This window comes from Scyliorhinus canicula, chromosome 18, assembly GCF_902713615.1.
Source record: "Scyliorhinus canicula chromosome 18, sScyCan1.1, whole genome shotgun sequence".
NCBI lineage: Eukaryota > Metazoa > Chordata > Chondrichthyes > Carcharhiniformes > Scyliorhinidae > Scyliorhinus > Scyliorhinus canicula.
Window position 1 is genome coordinate 81,279,983 of NC_052163.1, and position 14,377 is coordinate 81,294,359.

Sequence of the window (14,377 nt, forward strand, 5' to 3'; positions counted from 1 at the left end):
GATATTTACTATGAAGCGCTCGGTTGAGTTTGCCAATCCTCCCGGTATGGCTACGAGTCTACTGAAATTGGCACCGATCCACCGGTGGCCAAAGAAAGCAATCCGGTAGATATTAAAATGATATTTTGAGCCAAACAGCTGCAATAATTCAGCATCAACAACCACCAAGAAGGGAAAGAAAGATTGCCATGCAGAAACATCACATTGGGTGCAGTGTCTCCCAATTGGATTCAAAGCTGAGACTGAAAAAGAGGTCGAGAGGACTTATGGCTGGAATTTTAATTGACTGCGGTGGAATGGTGGACTTTGGTGGAGTTTGAATTTCATTAAGGGATCAAGTCCAAGCAGCAAGCGTTGGTCCGAGTGCAATGGGCATGAACGCAGGTTTCGGATCACTTCAACTTCAACCTTTTCATTTACAAATACAGAGATAGACCTTTCTTTCCATTTGCATTTTAGCAGTTTTTCATATCCCTGTTTGAAACCAAAGCCCCTGATCTGGCATTGAGCCTCTTAAGAGTGAGTTTAAGTTTTTGTTTCCCCCTCCTAGGTTTTGATCATTTTTCACCATTGCTGCAAATGCATTACTTTTGCCTAATTAAAGTTGGCGCTTTTTCCTCTCTTGTGCTCCCTTAGAACCTGCTCACATCACACCGCCGGCTTTAAATGATGTCACTTCAATTAACATCTCCCGGAATATGTCCTGCCTGAGTTGGCAACCCTATGCTTAGTTGAGCACAGAATTTCCTGCTGTAGGGCCTCAGAAAATGGGTTGAAGATGGGAAGGTTCCTTTTTTTAAATATGGAACCCCTGAGGAAGGGTTGATGTCCAAACACCACTATGATTTAATAGAGTAGGAAAGACGAGCAATGAATAAAGTAGTGACTGGGCAACTGAATCTTTGGTTTAAAACATTTGGGGATCTGAGGATAAAGAGAACATCGAGGACGTTTGTATAAATGATGTGGAGATGCCGGCGTTGGACTGGGGTGAGCACAGTAAGAAGTCTTACAACACCAGGTTAAAGTCCAACATGTTTGTTTCAAACACTAGCTTTTGGAGCACTGCTCCTTCCTCAGGTGAATGAAGAAGTATGTTCCAGAAACATCTATATAGACAAATTCAAAGATGCCAGACAATGCTTAAAATGCGAGCATTAGCAGGTGATTAAGTCGTTACAGATCCAGGGATAGGGGTAACCCCAGGTTAAAGAGGTGTGAATTGTCTCAAGCCAGGACAGTTGGTAGGATTTCGCAAGTCCAGGCCAGATGGTGGGGGATGAATGTAATGCGACATGAATCCCAGGTCCCGGTTGAGGCCGCACTCATGTGTGCGGAACTTGGCTATATGTTTCTGCTCGGCGATTCTGCTTTGTTGCGCGTTTGAATACATGTTCTACAGATTTGTTCATTTTGAGATTTGGATCAGGAGAAATCTTCCCTTGTCTAACCTGTTTATTTTCCTTCTATTGTTTAGACAGGACAAGTTAAAAGTTCACATGAGGAAGCACACAGGAGAAAAGCCCTACTTGTGTATTGAGTGCGGAGCTGCGTTTGCGCACAACTATGACCTGAAGAATCACATGCGTGCCCACACAGGCCTCCGCCCCTACCAATGCGATGCCTGCTTCAAGACCTTTGTCCGCTCAGACCACCTGCACAGGCATCTTAAAAAGGATGGCTGCAACGGCACCCCATCAACAAGGGGACGCAAGCCTCGGGTGAGGGACACCAGTGGCCTTGTGTCCGAGGGGTTGAATGATGCTGGTTGTGAAGAGGGCATCGGGGAGGAGGCTGCCAACCTGAACATGGAGTTGGAAGAAAACAGCAACCAACAGCACTTTGAAGAACAACCAGAAGAAGATTGTTCCAAGGTTTTGGAGAGTGACGAGCCTGCGAGGCTGAATGTAGACGAGGATTTGATTGAGGATAACAAAAGCCAATTGTGTGAAAGCTAAACCAAATCATGGTAACAGGGATGCGGGTGGGATGGGCAGGGAACAGGGGCACAAACCTTCTATTAGTAGTTCCTCATCCTTTTTAAACAAACATGGGCAAGAAGGATTTTTTACTTTAATTCAGAAATAGCTTGGTAGTACAGTGCTAGACCTCCTTGTTTTACAGTTCAGACAAAGGAAATCACTGCTAGAATCTTAAGTAGAAGTTGACCCATGCTACACTCTTCAGGCCCTGGTAACTCCTTGGTACAAATTAAGATGCTTGCTGACCCTCAGTTCAAATGATGCTCATGGATAAATGTATGAGGGACCAAGGCTAATATAGGTGCTTGCCCTAATATCGCCACAGGTACCCAGTATTGGCATTGGTCAACTTCTAATTTTAATCAAATAGAAAGTAACGTTAAATTATGATTTTGTTTTGAATTCATAGTTTGGTGTAACTAGCTTTTATTTTTAACGTTCAAACTTATGACTCTCCAGTACAAACACAGGACAGGAACAACTGTAATGAGATCGATTATAGTAAAACAAATTTCTTAGAGGTTTTAAAAGAATATTTAGTTTTTTGTTTCCAAAGTCAGGTTCCAAATAATTTTTATTTAAAAAAAAATAAATAAACTTTTGCTGTTTTGCAAACAGGTTAAAAATCTAAGAATTTAGTTGTTTTTAAAAGAACGTTTACTGAATGTACAGCGTGTGTGACAATAGTGAATTTGAAAGGATTCGGGAGTGAGATGGTATGGGAAGGGCTTACACCTTTTCGAGTTAGCAATAAAGTTGGAAGGCCTAGCACTTTTATACAGGGGGTTCCATCAGTATGTGGATCAGGACCCTATGTAAAAATGTTTACAAGTGATATCCCTAATCAGTCAAATATGGAAAAAGGGAAAGGGTGAGAAAACTACTAATTCTATTTTGTAACATAATTATATAGACCCTCTAAGCTCATTGCACTTCTAGCCGAGAGCTCAATTTGGGCTAGGTCATACAAGGCCCTCACCCAGTGTTGATCAGTTTAATTCATATGAGACAGAGGGAAAATAAATTGAGTGAAGAGTTTTTTTTTAAAATAAGGTTTTATTTAAATTCATGGCATAAGTTCAAAATTTATTTTCTAGCCGTTCCCTCTTGGAAGCCTTCTGACATGTTGAGAAATCCAAGAGGCCTGATGCATTTTTGAAAAGATAAACCTTCATCCTAATTAATTCTGAGTGTTTATCATGCAACAGTAGCCTTCTGCTTTCAGGTAAACAACATTTAGTGGCTCAGACAACTGTCTGGTGTAAAATCCCAAGTATTTTGGTTCTGTCATGTATCCAGTCAAGAAGATGCTCAAAAGAGCCTATATTGGAGCTATGGCGTATGCAGTGTGGGGGTTTCTTGAGAGCTGCCACAGTCAGAATCCTAGCCCTACTTTTTCGTTGCTACTCCACAATAGTTCACAGAAAACAGATCTCGAGCCTCTTGAGATAAATTAGTGTCTATAATAATTCCATTAATTAGTATCAGGTACTTAAGTACCATAGGGAGGACAAACACATAGAACAGACAAACCCACAGCCTCCAATGGCATCAAAGTTGGAACGGGTGACCTGCTGCCCATTTATTTACTGTAGAGTTTTCGTAGACCGTGGTGGAAATCTTGGAGAGGAGAATTTTAATAGGATTTTTAGAATGTGTGGCGCACCTAAACTCTTATCATGCAACAATAGATTTAAAGCTCATGATTAGTGAGGGAAGCTCCCAGTCTCTCGTGACCATTGAACTGTTTGGTCTGCTATTCCATAAATTTGATTTGTTGACTAGAGTAGGCTGACCACAACATCCTTTCCAGTCTTCTTCCCTTTAAACCATGTCCCGTCTCATATGGAGAACTGAAGCAACATTGGGTGTACTGTTCTGGCTATTAAGTCCTAGTGTGGGTGTGTAAATAATATATATTTCACTTAATAAGATTTTATTTAATGGATTGACCTTTACTTTTTGATAGTGAACTTGTGGGGCAAGATGTGTATTTCAGCACTGTGTGAAGAGGAGCGGGTGTGGGAGCTTAGGAGGGGAAAGTATGTTAGACACCACTACAGGCAACATTTTACCACATTCCTTATTTTTGCACTAAAAAAATCTTCAACATGCAGGAACTGGCACTGTTAGATGCGGAATACACCTTTCTGGTTGGTGAATGGTCAGCAAGTTCAGGATACCAACAGTCGAAGCTCATTGATATATATTTGTGCTCAGAGCATTTTGTCATTTTTACACACACCCTCTTTAAAATGCTATCTTTGGGAGTTGTATGAAAGTGTGTTTGAACAGGTGTGTGTTCTTGGGAGGGTGGGGGGGATCTCTATTTACATTTTCTTTTTAAATATGATTTCTCTATAATAGAGGGAGCTATTAAAAAATGTATGCCATATGCGGGGATATGATTTTTCTAGAGTGTTCGAATGAAGAGGCTCGTTGTATATTTGTGCAAATTTGTTCATTTCTTGTATCCCAATGATGAATGTGATAAAGTATTGTGAATTCGAGGACTAACATTGTACATGGAATTCTCATGAAACACAGCATTGGTTTGTCTGACTTCAAAATTGTGCCTGGTGTGAAAAACTGCTGAACTATTTAATTGGATCTAGTGAGCAGCTAACCCTTTTCAGTCAAATTCAGAGTCATATCTTGGCCAATACCTGTGCCCATGGCAATACCAGGCAACTCCTCTTGAATGAACAGAGTGATGAACAAGGGTGCCATAGCTTTGTCTGTGGGCAATCACGTATGTATGTGTAATGTATAACAAATACTCAAAGATCTTCTCTTCCTGCCCCCTAATCTCTAGTTCCTGCAAAGCTATGTCTAGTCACTGGATTAGCATAAACTGTTCTCTTTGCCTCCCTCCTTGATCTGGCATCATGTGGCATTTGGTATTATTTTAATTGAGCTCTCCTTGACACATATTTGATCTACTGAAACCATGTAGCCAATTTTTAAATTGTTCTGGGGCTGGTGGTGGGAGTGATTTATTGTAGGTAATCAGGTTTCACATGCAGTTGGACCTAAATTAACAAATAACGGATGACGACTGTTGCTTTATAATCACAAATTACTTACCATGATGAAGGCTATTTGTTCCCATTTTAATTAATCTATCCAGTTCTACACTTCCCTGCTCCCGCAATTACTGCAACTATTTTTTTTCTTCAATGAATGCAGGATTTTTTGGCTCCATTACTGCTCGAGAGTCCATTCCATGTCATGATGGACTCCAAGGGGAGCCTCCGTCTTAAAGTTACTTTTCACTAGTTGGAACCTTGTCCTATTCACACAGTTTAATATCCAAAATCAGTTTAGGAACTGTTAACAATTCTGTGAATGTAAAGTCTTTGCATAAATATTTCTGGAAAATAAAGCTAATTTTTATGAGCAAAACATTTAGTCCCAGAGTATATATCTTTCTACTTTCTTCCTCTCTCCAAATATATATATATATATATTAAGATTTAACTCACCAGTGGCCACTCTGCAGAATGCACTGGGTGTATTTGCCCAATAGTAAATTGCTGAGTGTGATGCCATCTATTTCATTCCAGAACTTGTATCTGTGACTTCTATTCAATTCCTGTTCCCCTTCATCATTCCATTTACTTGCAGGACAAACATGGCGATGTCTGTTCAGGTTTCTTCGTGACCGCCAGATTAAAGTAGGGTGATCTGAGAGCAGACCAATTCCCTGTTCTAAAGCTGCTCTCTGATATGATCCCTGGTGAGAATTGACGAAAATCACCCCAGTTGTAGTGACAGCCTCCTCAGTACATCAGTGGGCTCCATTCAGTATAGGGTTGCCAGATATATTCCTGGAGGGTTTCATCATGAGATGTTCTGCAGCTTTTAATTCCATATCAAAGACAACTTTCATTTATATAGAATTTTTAACCGAGTAAAGCCCCCTGACCCCATTCACAAGTCCGTTACCAGAGTAAATTTGACACTGAGCCACATTAAAGAAGGTGACAAAAAATCTAGTCAAAGGAGTAGGTTTTAAAGGAGGAGAGGAAGGAAGAGAGCGATCTTCTAATATTTTATAACTAATAATTAAATATAAGAATAAAATGCGCACTTCTTATTAACGCCCTTTTCACTCGGGTAGCTCAAAGCAGCACCCGGTAGATAAATCCCAGAGAATCCGGAACAATTCTAGAAAACTGGCAACTGTAATTCAGTATCAATAGAGGCACAGCAGGGCCATGCTAAATTTGGGACCCCAATCGATTGGCGGGTGATGACCAGTCATTCGTAATACATAATATATTCACATATTCTAAATACATAATATATTCACATATTTCAACATCCTAAACTTGTCCCATTCAGTTAAATATAGTAAACATGATTTTGACATGACTTCTAAACAACCCACAACTCTGTGAATTGTACATACGAAGAATTACACCATTCAGAATCATTGTTATATTTTAGTTTTGCTCAGGGCAGCACGGTGGAGCGTGGTTAGCACTGCTGCTTCACGGCGCCGAGGTCCCGGGTTCAATCCTGACCCTGGGTCATTGTCTGCGTGGAGCTTGCACAGTTCCCTGCGTATGCGTGGGTTTCGTCTCCGCAACCCCAAGATGTGCAGGGTAGGTGGATTGGCCACGCTAAATTGCCCTTGGTTTGAAAAAATTGTGTGCTCTAAATTTAAAAAAGTGCATATATTTTAGTTTTGGTGAGAAATATGTTTTGCAATTTGCATTAATTATAAAGTGGGAAAATTCTTTCGTAAATCAGGACTTTTTAACTTGGCCTCCCTGTCGCTGCATAAAGCCAAGTTCCATCCCGGCCACAGGCTTGCCCCTCCCACGTATTTCAGCGTTTTGCCATCCTGGACAAATGTGATGGGCCATCGTAACTTCCTTATAAATCGAGCACAAAACTTTCCTTAATCTAATCCAATAGGTATTACATCGGTATAAAATGTCTTGGACAAGAATGATAAGTGCTGTGGAAAGTGGCACTGCTACACTGATGTTGCAATATGTCTTGCGGCAGAACGAGTTGGGGGTTTCCATCTCAAATAAGATGCTATAAGTTCTAACACCCAAAACCACAAAAAATCCCAATGAAAATAGAAATGTTATAAGTGAGGACCCGAATAAACAGCCCATGTCTCTGAAGACACATGACTGAAGTTTTGAGTTCAAGCTATCTTGGCTATTAGCAATCCTGAATAAAACCCGACTGCTTTTGAAATTCCGTTTTGAAATATTTTAAAACATGAGGGTGGGAAAGAGCATTAGCAGCTTTCAGTGTGATGTTGAGTCGATGTGTACGGGTGCCTGATAGGCACTGGCTCAAGCCCTTGCTGCAGTTGTATTGAAGCTGACAGGTTTCAGCTGGGCAGTGCTCTGACTACAACTCCATGCCCTACAGAGAACTCTGCATTGGTGGTTACATGAACACACACTGCTTCTCACCTGAGCAGCTAATATTTAAATATTTTGACTGCAGAAAGCAGTGCTCACGCCCTTTAAATATTTAAAAGCTACGTGGCATTAAATCAATGTTTTGGGGATTGAACATTGTAAAGCTAGTTTGTTGCCGCACTGCATTTGACCACCATGCCGTGTTGAATGGTATGCAGAGAGAGACTGCCCCCCTCTGGGCAGTCACTCTCTTTCTCTCCAGAATCAGGTTCGGCTTACGTTTAGAGTTACGTTTCAACTTTAAAATTAAACTTGTGTAAACACACCCCATGTCTACTAGAGGCTCTGTTTGGCATTATTTCTGGAAAGATGTTTAATGAACTCCATTAACAGTTGTTTCCATTGAGGAATTTTAATTATTTTTAATGAGTTCACGGCTATGACTTAAGAATAATTGGTTGGACTAATGAATACATTTTCTTGCAAAGCTAGGCCTGCCATTGCCCATTCCTGGGTGGTAGCTTACAGTAATCTGGGGAGATAAATAAGGACCTATAATGTGTAAAATTGAACATTCTAATATTTTTGTTAGTTTTCGAATGAAGGGCAGAAACTAAAATGGATTTATAAATACTTTAAATTAGTGTTGTCAAAATACTTGATGAAAAAATTGCAAGGGTGAAATTCCTCCATTCAGTGGTACAAGTGCAGTTTTAAATTCGCAACAAGTCATCAACCAGAGGAATTTCATTTTTTTAAATGAAATTCTTTTAATCATGAAATAATAAGTAATCAAACTTATTTCTTTCCCAATTCTGAAAATCTACCAATCACTATTTTTACCCAGTTAATCACAAAATAATAAGTAATCAAACTTGTTTCTTTCTCAATTCTGAATATCGTAACTAATCTTTATTTTCACCCAATTAATCAATCAATAATTGGACATCCAATTGATCTCTTTTATAGAATATGGCTAATAATCAAACACCAGAAGAAAGAAATCCTATCTTCACACAGAATGATTACCTCTTGCCATGCATGTTCTGCATGCTGGTTCATTTTTTCAGGGGTAAATCCTCTGAGTTTTGAGATCACAAAGGTTACTATCAAAGTTTTTTACACCAAACATTAGGATGAATGATTTTAAGCTACCTTCACTCTTCAGCTGATAGCTTTACTGAAAAATCAGCTTGTGCAAAACAAATATCCATTGTAGAAGGTGGAGAGAAGAGCAACGAGGCTGATCCCATATGTAAAACCATGTGGAATAATTGGAGAAGCTTGGTCCTTTACAGTCCAAAAATGACTAAAACAGTATCTCAATGACATATATAAAATGCTAAATGGCACAGATCAAGTAAATCATTATTTCTGGAAAATCGTGCCAGATTGCAGTAGAAATTGGTGGAAGTAAATTTAGGACATATCGAAAAGAAGCTTTTTACTCGGAGTGACAAAAGGAATGGCCTGGCAGGTAGCACCATAGTGGTGAAAACATTGAGGATCTTTGAGGCGCTGTTATATCATGTGCTGCGTCAGTTGTATTGGAGAGATGGACTGTATACCTGTTATGCGTCCCTGACATTTCTTTTGTTTTAATGTTCTCTCCATTGAAGTTTATCCTCTGAGAAAATGAGCATTGTTACTGTTGGGATACAGTACCTATGGCGAAAATTGGATTTAGAAAACTTCCTGTTGTGTTTCATGAGTTTCCGTTCTTTATTCCAAAATTAAATGGCACATTGGCACAGGAGCCTAGAAGTGGAGTGGCATCTCATGTATAATTCATTGTTAAAGCACAGAGGGAACATTCCATACTTTGTGTGCATAGATTCCTAAGCTGGGGAGGGAACGAGATAGAGAAAATATCAAAATTGCACTTTGGGCTATTGGTGAATTTTAATGTTGTAAATAAAACCACTAAATCAATCAGCATAGTCCAAAATACTTAGTTTTTATACTGAAAATAAATCCAAAGAAATTGAGTACTGTTATGCATATATTGTACACTTTGAATTTTCTGCCCATTTTTAATTTTTTCCAGTTTTGTTTCTGTTTCATATCTTTCAATTGAGTGCACTGTTGCACAACCTTTTGGATTTTACAACAACAAAAAATTCCAACAGACAGGATTTAAAATATATGACAAAACACACACACACACACAAGCAAAATAGGGGGCATGTGAAGATTAAAGGATTTTACTCTACACAACTGGCAGCTTGGGAATGTTTTGGGAATTATATTTATAATAATGCGCTTTGGAATACAGGCAAGGCTTTGGAAATCTGTGGGAACCTTTTCTGCCAGTTCTAGAAGTTCATAATTTTCCTTGAATCATTCTGAGGAATGAGATTCTTAGTTAAATGTGATATATTTTTGAATTGGATTTTTTAAATTGAAGTCGTTCGATACAACCAAAGTAATGTTATTTAGTCACTTATTCATTAATGTGGCACTTGATCCTTTTAAAAGGCCTGGCAGCAGAACATTGTCTTGCTTTGCACTTACTCTCTGCCCCTCCTCTGTGGGACTTGTCATTTTCTAAATTCTCCTCCTCTCTCTCTCTTTCTCTCTCTCTCTCTTTCTCTTCTTCCCCCCCATCCGCCCCAATAATTTGCACAGCAGAACTAGACAACCAGGTGTGCAAAACCCTGGCGCTGTGCCATGATGTCCGGCAGCTTGAATCTACTGACTGCCACATCATCTGCCCTGAGCATTTGGGTGAAACTGTGAAACAAGCTACAGAGCTATTTGGGTCTGGAAAAATGACACCTGTCAAACGAAACCTTGATGGCCATTATATTTCAAAAAACAGGAAAACATTCATAAGGTTGCAGGGTTAGTGCTGACCCAGGACTTGTATTGGCAGCACTATGGATTTTTTTATTGAGCATCTTAGAATGCCTCACACACACGGGCGGCACGGTAGCACTGTTGCTTCACAGCACCAAGGACCCGGGTTCGATTCCCGCCTTGGGTCACTGTCTGTACGGTGTCTGCATGGGTTTCCTCCGGTGCTCCGGTTTCCTCCCACAAGTCCTGAAAGATGTGCTGTTAGGTGAATTGGACATTCTAAATTCCCCCTCAGTATATCCGAACAGGGGCCTAAGTGTGGCGACTAGGGGCTTTTCACAGTGGCTTCATTGCAGTGTTAATGTAAGCCTACTTGTGACACTAATAAAGATTATTATTATTATAAGGCATTATAATACAGGTTGAGCATCCCTTATCCAAAATGCTTGAGGCCGAGTGTGTATCTGATTTCAGAATATAATGTGATAATGCTCATGTGTGGCTCGTGGGAACCTGCCATCGCCCGGGAACCTTCCCAGAGCCTTGTGGGATGTCCCACTCGTGACGTCACATTGGCGCTTGAGAAAAAAGTGTAAATTTTGGAAATTTGGATAAGGGATGCTCAACTTGCACATAGGAGAGTGTACGGTGTCTGTGCAAAGATTGCAGCAGACCTCTTTTGGCCCTGGCACCGAATTCTGCTGACAGCAATGCTACTTAATAGTCTTGCACAAGGGGGAGCGCGCGATGATGTCTCCTGATGTACAAGAGCTTGCAAATCCTCTATGTTCAAGATTAAGAATAATCACCCATTCTTGCCCTCATTCTTAACAGATTCCTAAGCTTTGTTAGAAAGCATCTTTAATTGTGTTTTATAAGCTCTGTATTGGTATTTGTGGACAAATACTGAACATGTTTGATGTTTATTTCCATTTAATTGACTTTAAATGAGTTAACATTTCCACTGAGATACAGTGTCATGAAAGCATATTCAATGTTTTTCCCCAAATATCTCATTTCTCAACTGTAGTCACATTTTCTCACTCTGACCTTGCTACCTGCTGCCCTCATTACCCATATCACAGTATAAATGTCCCTCTTATATTTCACAGGCATGATGATTAGATATTACAATAAAGTTTCAAATTTGAAATTAAATTATGTAATTACTGAAATCCCCTCGCCTTGCTTGTGGATTTCTAGAGACGGAACCTGACCTTTCTGTTAGGTTTTTCCAATATCCATTGGACCTCAAGAACTGGAAAGGAAGACGGGCCTGGGATACCAAAGCCTTGTACTGTATTTGCTTGCTGTGGCTGAATGATGTAATGCCTTACTGTTATCATTGTGTAATAACATGCTGTACTGTAATGGATGATGGGTATTTTCTCAGGTTCTAGCACAGGGTGGGATCCAAGGTTTGAAATTTGCTCGAGGAAAATTATCGCCCTCTCCTTTCCCCACAAACATATCCTGTATGACAGGAACAGTCTGTGACTCTATTTATTATATTAATTTGATTACTCCAATTACCAAACCTGCATCTCATCTTTTTTTTTTCAAAAAGTGATTTTATAGAAAATAATTTTATCGTAGACTTTCAAGAGTTATTCACTGGGTATAGCCCAAAAATGTAATGTTTTGTTTTATTTAAATAGTTTTGTTTTTGTTCAGTTTTTCCAAATTTAGTATGGAAAATAAAAGCTGTATTTCTGTATATTGTGATAGTGAGTTTGATGCGTGTAATTCCATAATCTGTCAGCAATTGGACTTGGGATGTTACTGTCTCAGCGGGATCTCATTTCATGCTTTGCCAATCCCAGTCACAAGAATCACTCAACAAAGGCTGCCGGGTCGATTGAGTTCGAAAGTGAGCAGAACATGATGGAAACTTTTTTTTTCTGTCTGATGAACTTTAAAAGAGTGGCAGATCCTTCCCACCTTCCCCAGCATTATCAGAACCATAGCACTTAAAATATAACTGGAGACTTGCTGATTCCTTTTACACATTTGCTTGCCCTAAGGATTTTAATGTAAACTGCGGATAGTTATTAAGTCCCAGTTTCATCCCATCCATGATATTGGAATTCTCTATTCAAAACTGTGCTCAGTGCAGTTCTCAATATGTTTGAACTCCCCCTTCTGCCTCAGTGTTAACAGTCTGATCACTGCTGTGCCTCTAGAGGCATGATATGGTTGGGGTTGTGCCACATAAGGAATCATAAGCCAGTTTGTGTCCCACCATTGCACAGCAATGCTACATTGACCTATAATCGTGTGTTTCTTTGTTGGGTATGGGTGTCAAATCAGCAGTGAAATGTGTGTGATTCCTGTTTGGCTGCATCAAGCAACCTTATACAAATAGAGTACAAGTTGATAGGCTGGCAAAGCTCGTGTTTGAAACAAACCTGTTGGACTTTAACCTGGTGCTGTAAGACTTCTTACTGAGAAAAATTGTAGGACAGTGCCTAACTGGGGACATCTAGGTATAAATCGAATGGGATTTTCTGTCACAAGTCACATTTAGGTTTAACTGGGCATGAGGAGAGCTAGTAGATAGATATGTGCATGTTAATGGTTTAAACTCCTGCAGAACACTGAGGAAAAGATCAAGAGAGCGCCAACCAAAATCTCTTTAAGTAGAAATATAAACATACAGCTTTTGGCTGTTTTTGAATTGTTCCTTTAGTCTTCTATCAGGTTGATTCATCTGTTCTTTCTCTGCTTCTCCATCCAATTTTCCTGTCTTTCCTTGCTTTGTCACATTACACAAACACTGACCACCAAACTATTTTATCATGAAGGGCATTGCAATCAAACCTGCTCCTGTCCTCGCCTGATATTCCTATCACAAACATATATTACATATTTATAATATGTAAATTTATTTCAGCCTGGCTTCTTTCTTTTCCTAGCCCATGGGTGCTAAGACCAAACTTTAACTGTTGTCCTCGTTGAGGGAAGTGAGATAAATGAGGGTTGAGATAAGCATTGACTTGGAATTGATACTCAGAGTCTTTTTGTTTAAATTCCCCAACCTCGGGGGTGCTGATGGCAATTGCTATTTTCTCTCCTATCCCGTCCCTAACAATACATCCCTTTCCTTGCCAAGCCAACATCGGCATTGATTGGGAAGTTCAGTGGTGAGAGAGGTAAAACTTTGGGACTTGCTTATCTCTGCTTAGTTGGAAGCCCACAAGCAATCCTTCTGTAGTCTGTAAGAGTGATCTAATTAAGGTTTTGGTGAAGGCAATAAAATGTAGTTTGCTGCCTTTTTATATGTTTTCTGTTACTGGCTAACAAATGTATTTTTTTAATTTCGAAATTCCTTCCTAAAGCTTTTAATTCCGACTAAATAAAATCACTTTTACCGAGATTGAGAGCATTCAGTACTTCCCGGTTCTAATGGTTCCTTACCATCCTAGGCTGAGCCAGGGGGGTTGGTTAGGTGTAATGGTAGCTAATTGAATTTCTGCAGACAAAACCGAAGACTCGTCACGGTCACCGAGCAGATTTCAAACCCATTTTTAAATGTAAAAATAAAAATATGTTTTCACTCCTCTTCAGGGTTAGTTTTGCAAAGCAATCGAAGCTGTATGTTACTTTTTGAAGACTGTACTGTAACTTGTTCAATGAATTTTTTTTTGCACTAATAGATGACTTTTGAGTTTCCCCAAGATGTGTTTGTGTGACTTATTTTTTTAAAATATGTTCTTTGTCCTCATCTGGTTCCCACCTTCATAAGTTCACAAACTTTTTCTAGATTGTGTTGTCCTCCCCCCAACATAGTATCCCCATGGTAGGTTAATTTGTCTTTTTAATTGTCCTCACACTGTCTTCTTTGTTACATTTATAAACCATCATACTGGATATTTGTTCACCCAGCATTTATCACAAAATCAAAGGAATCCACAAACGTTTTCTCCTTGGCTTGGTTCAGTACACAATTATAGATGAGTACAGACTAATACCGAACATAGGAACAGGAGTAGGCCATTCAGCCCCTCGAGCCTGTCCCACCATTTAATGCGATCATGGCTGATCTGTGGCTAATTCCATGTACCTGCCGTTGGCCTATATCCCTTAATATCTTTGCTTAACAAAAATCTATCTATCTCAGATTTAAAATTAACATTAAGATTAACAACTGATCTAAATTATCACTTTAGGTTAACAACTGATCTAGAAATGCAGGTTAAGCAT

At 39.5% G+C, this 14,377-nt stretch overlaps 1 protein-coding gene across 7 annotated transcripts in view; it reads left to right on the forward strand.

Moving 5' to 3' along the window:
* The window catches only part of LOC119953744 (zinc finger and BTB domain-containing protein 7A-like), a 249,991-nt gene extending 236,140 nt beyond the window's left edge, over positions 1-13,851 (forward strand). For all 7 annotated transcript variants that reach the window (XM_038778319.1, XM_038778320.1, XM_038778315.1 and 4 more), the window contains one exon: positions 1,478-13,851. In XM_038778319.1, coding sequence (XP_038634247.1) covers positions 1,478-1,958 — 481 coding nt within the window. In that variant the 3' untranslated portion in view covers positions 1,959-13,851. The remainder of the gene's footprint in view (positions 1-1,477) is intronic.
* The last annotated feature ends 526 nt before the right edge of the window (positions 13,852-14,377 follow it).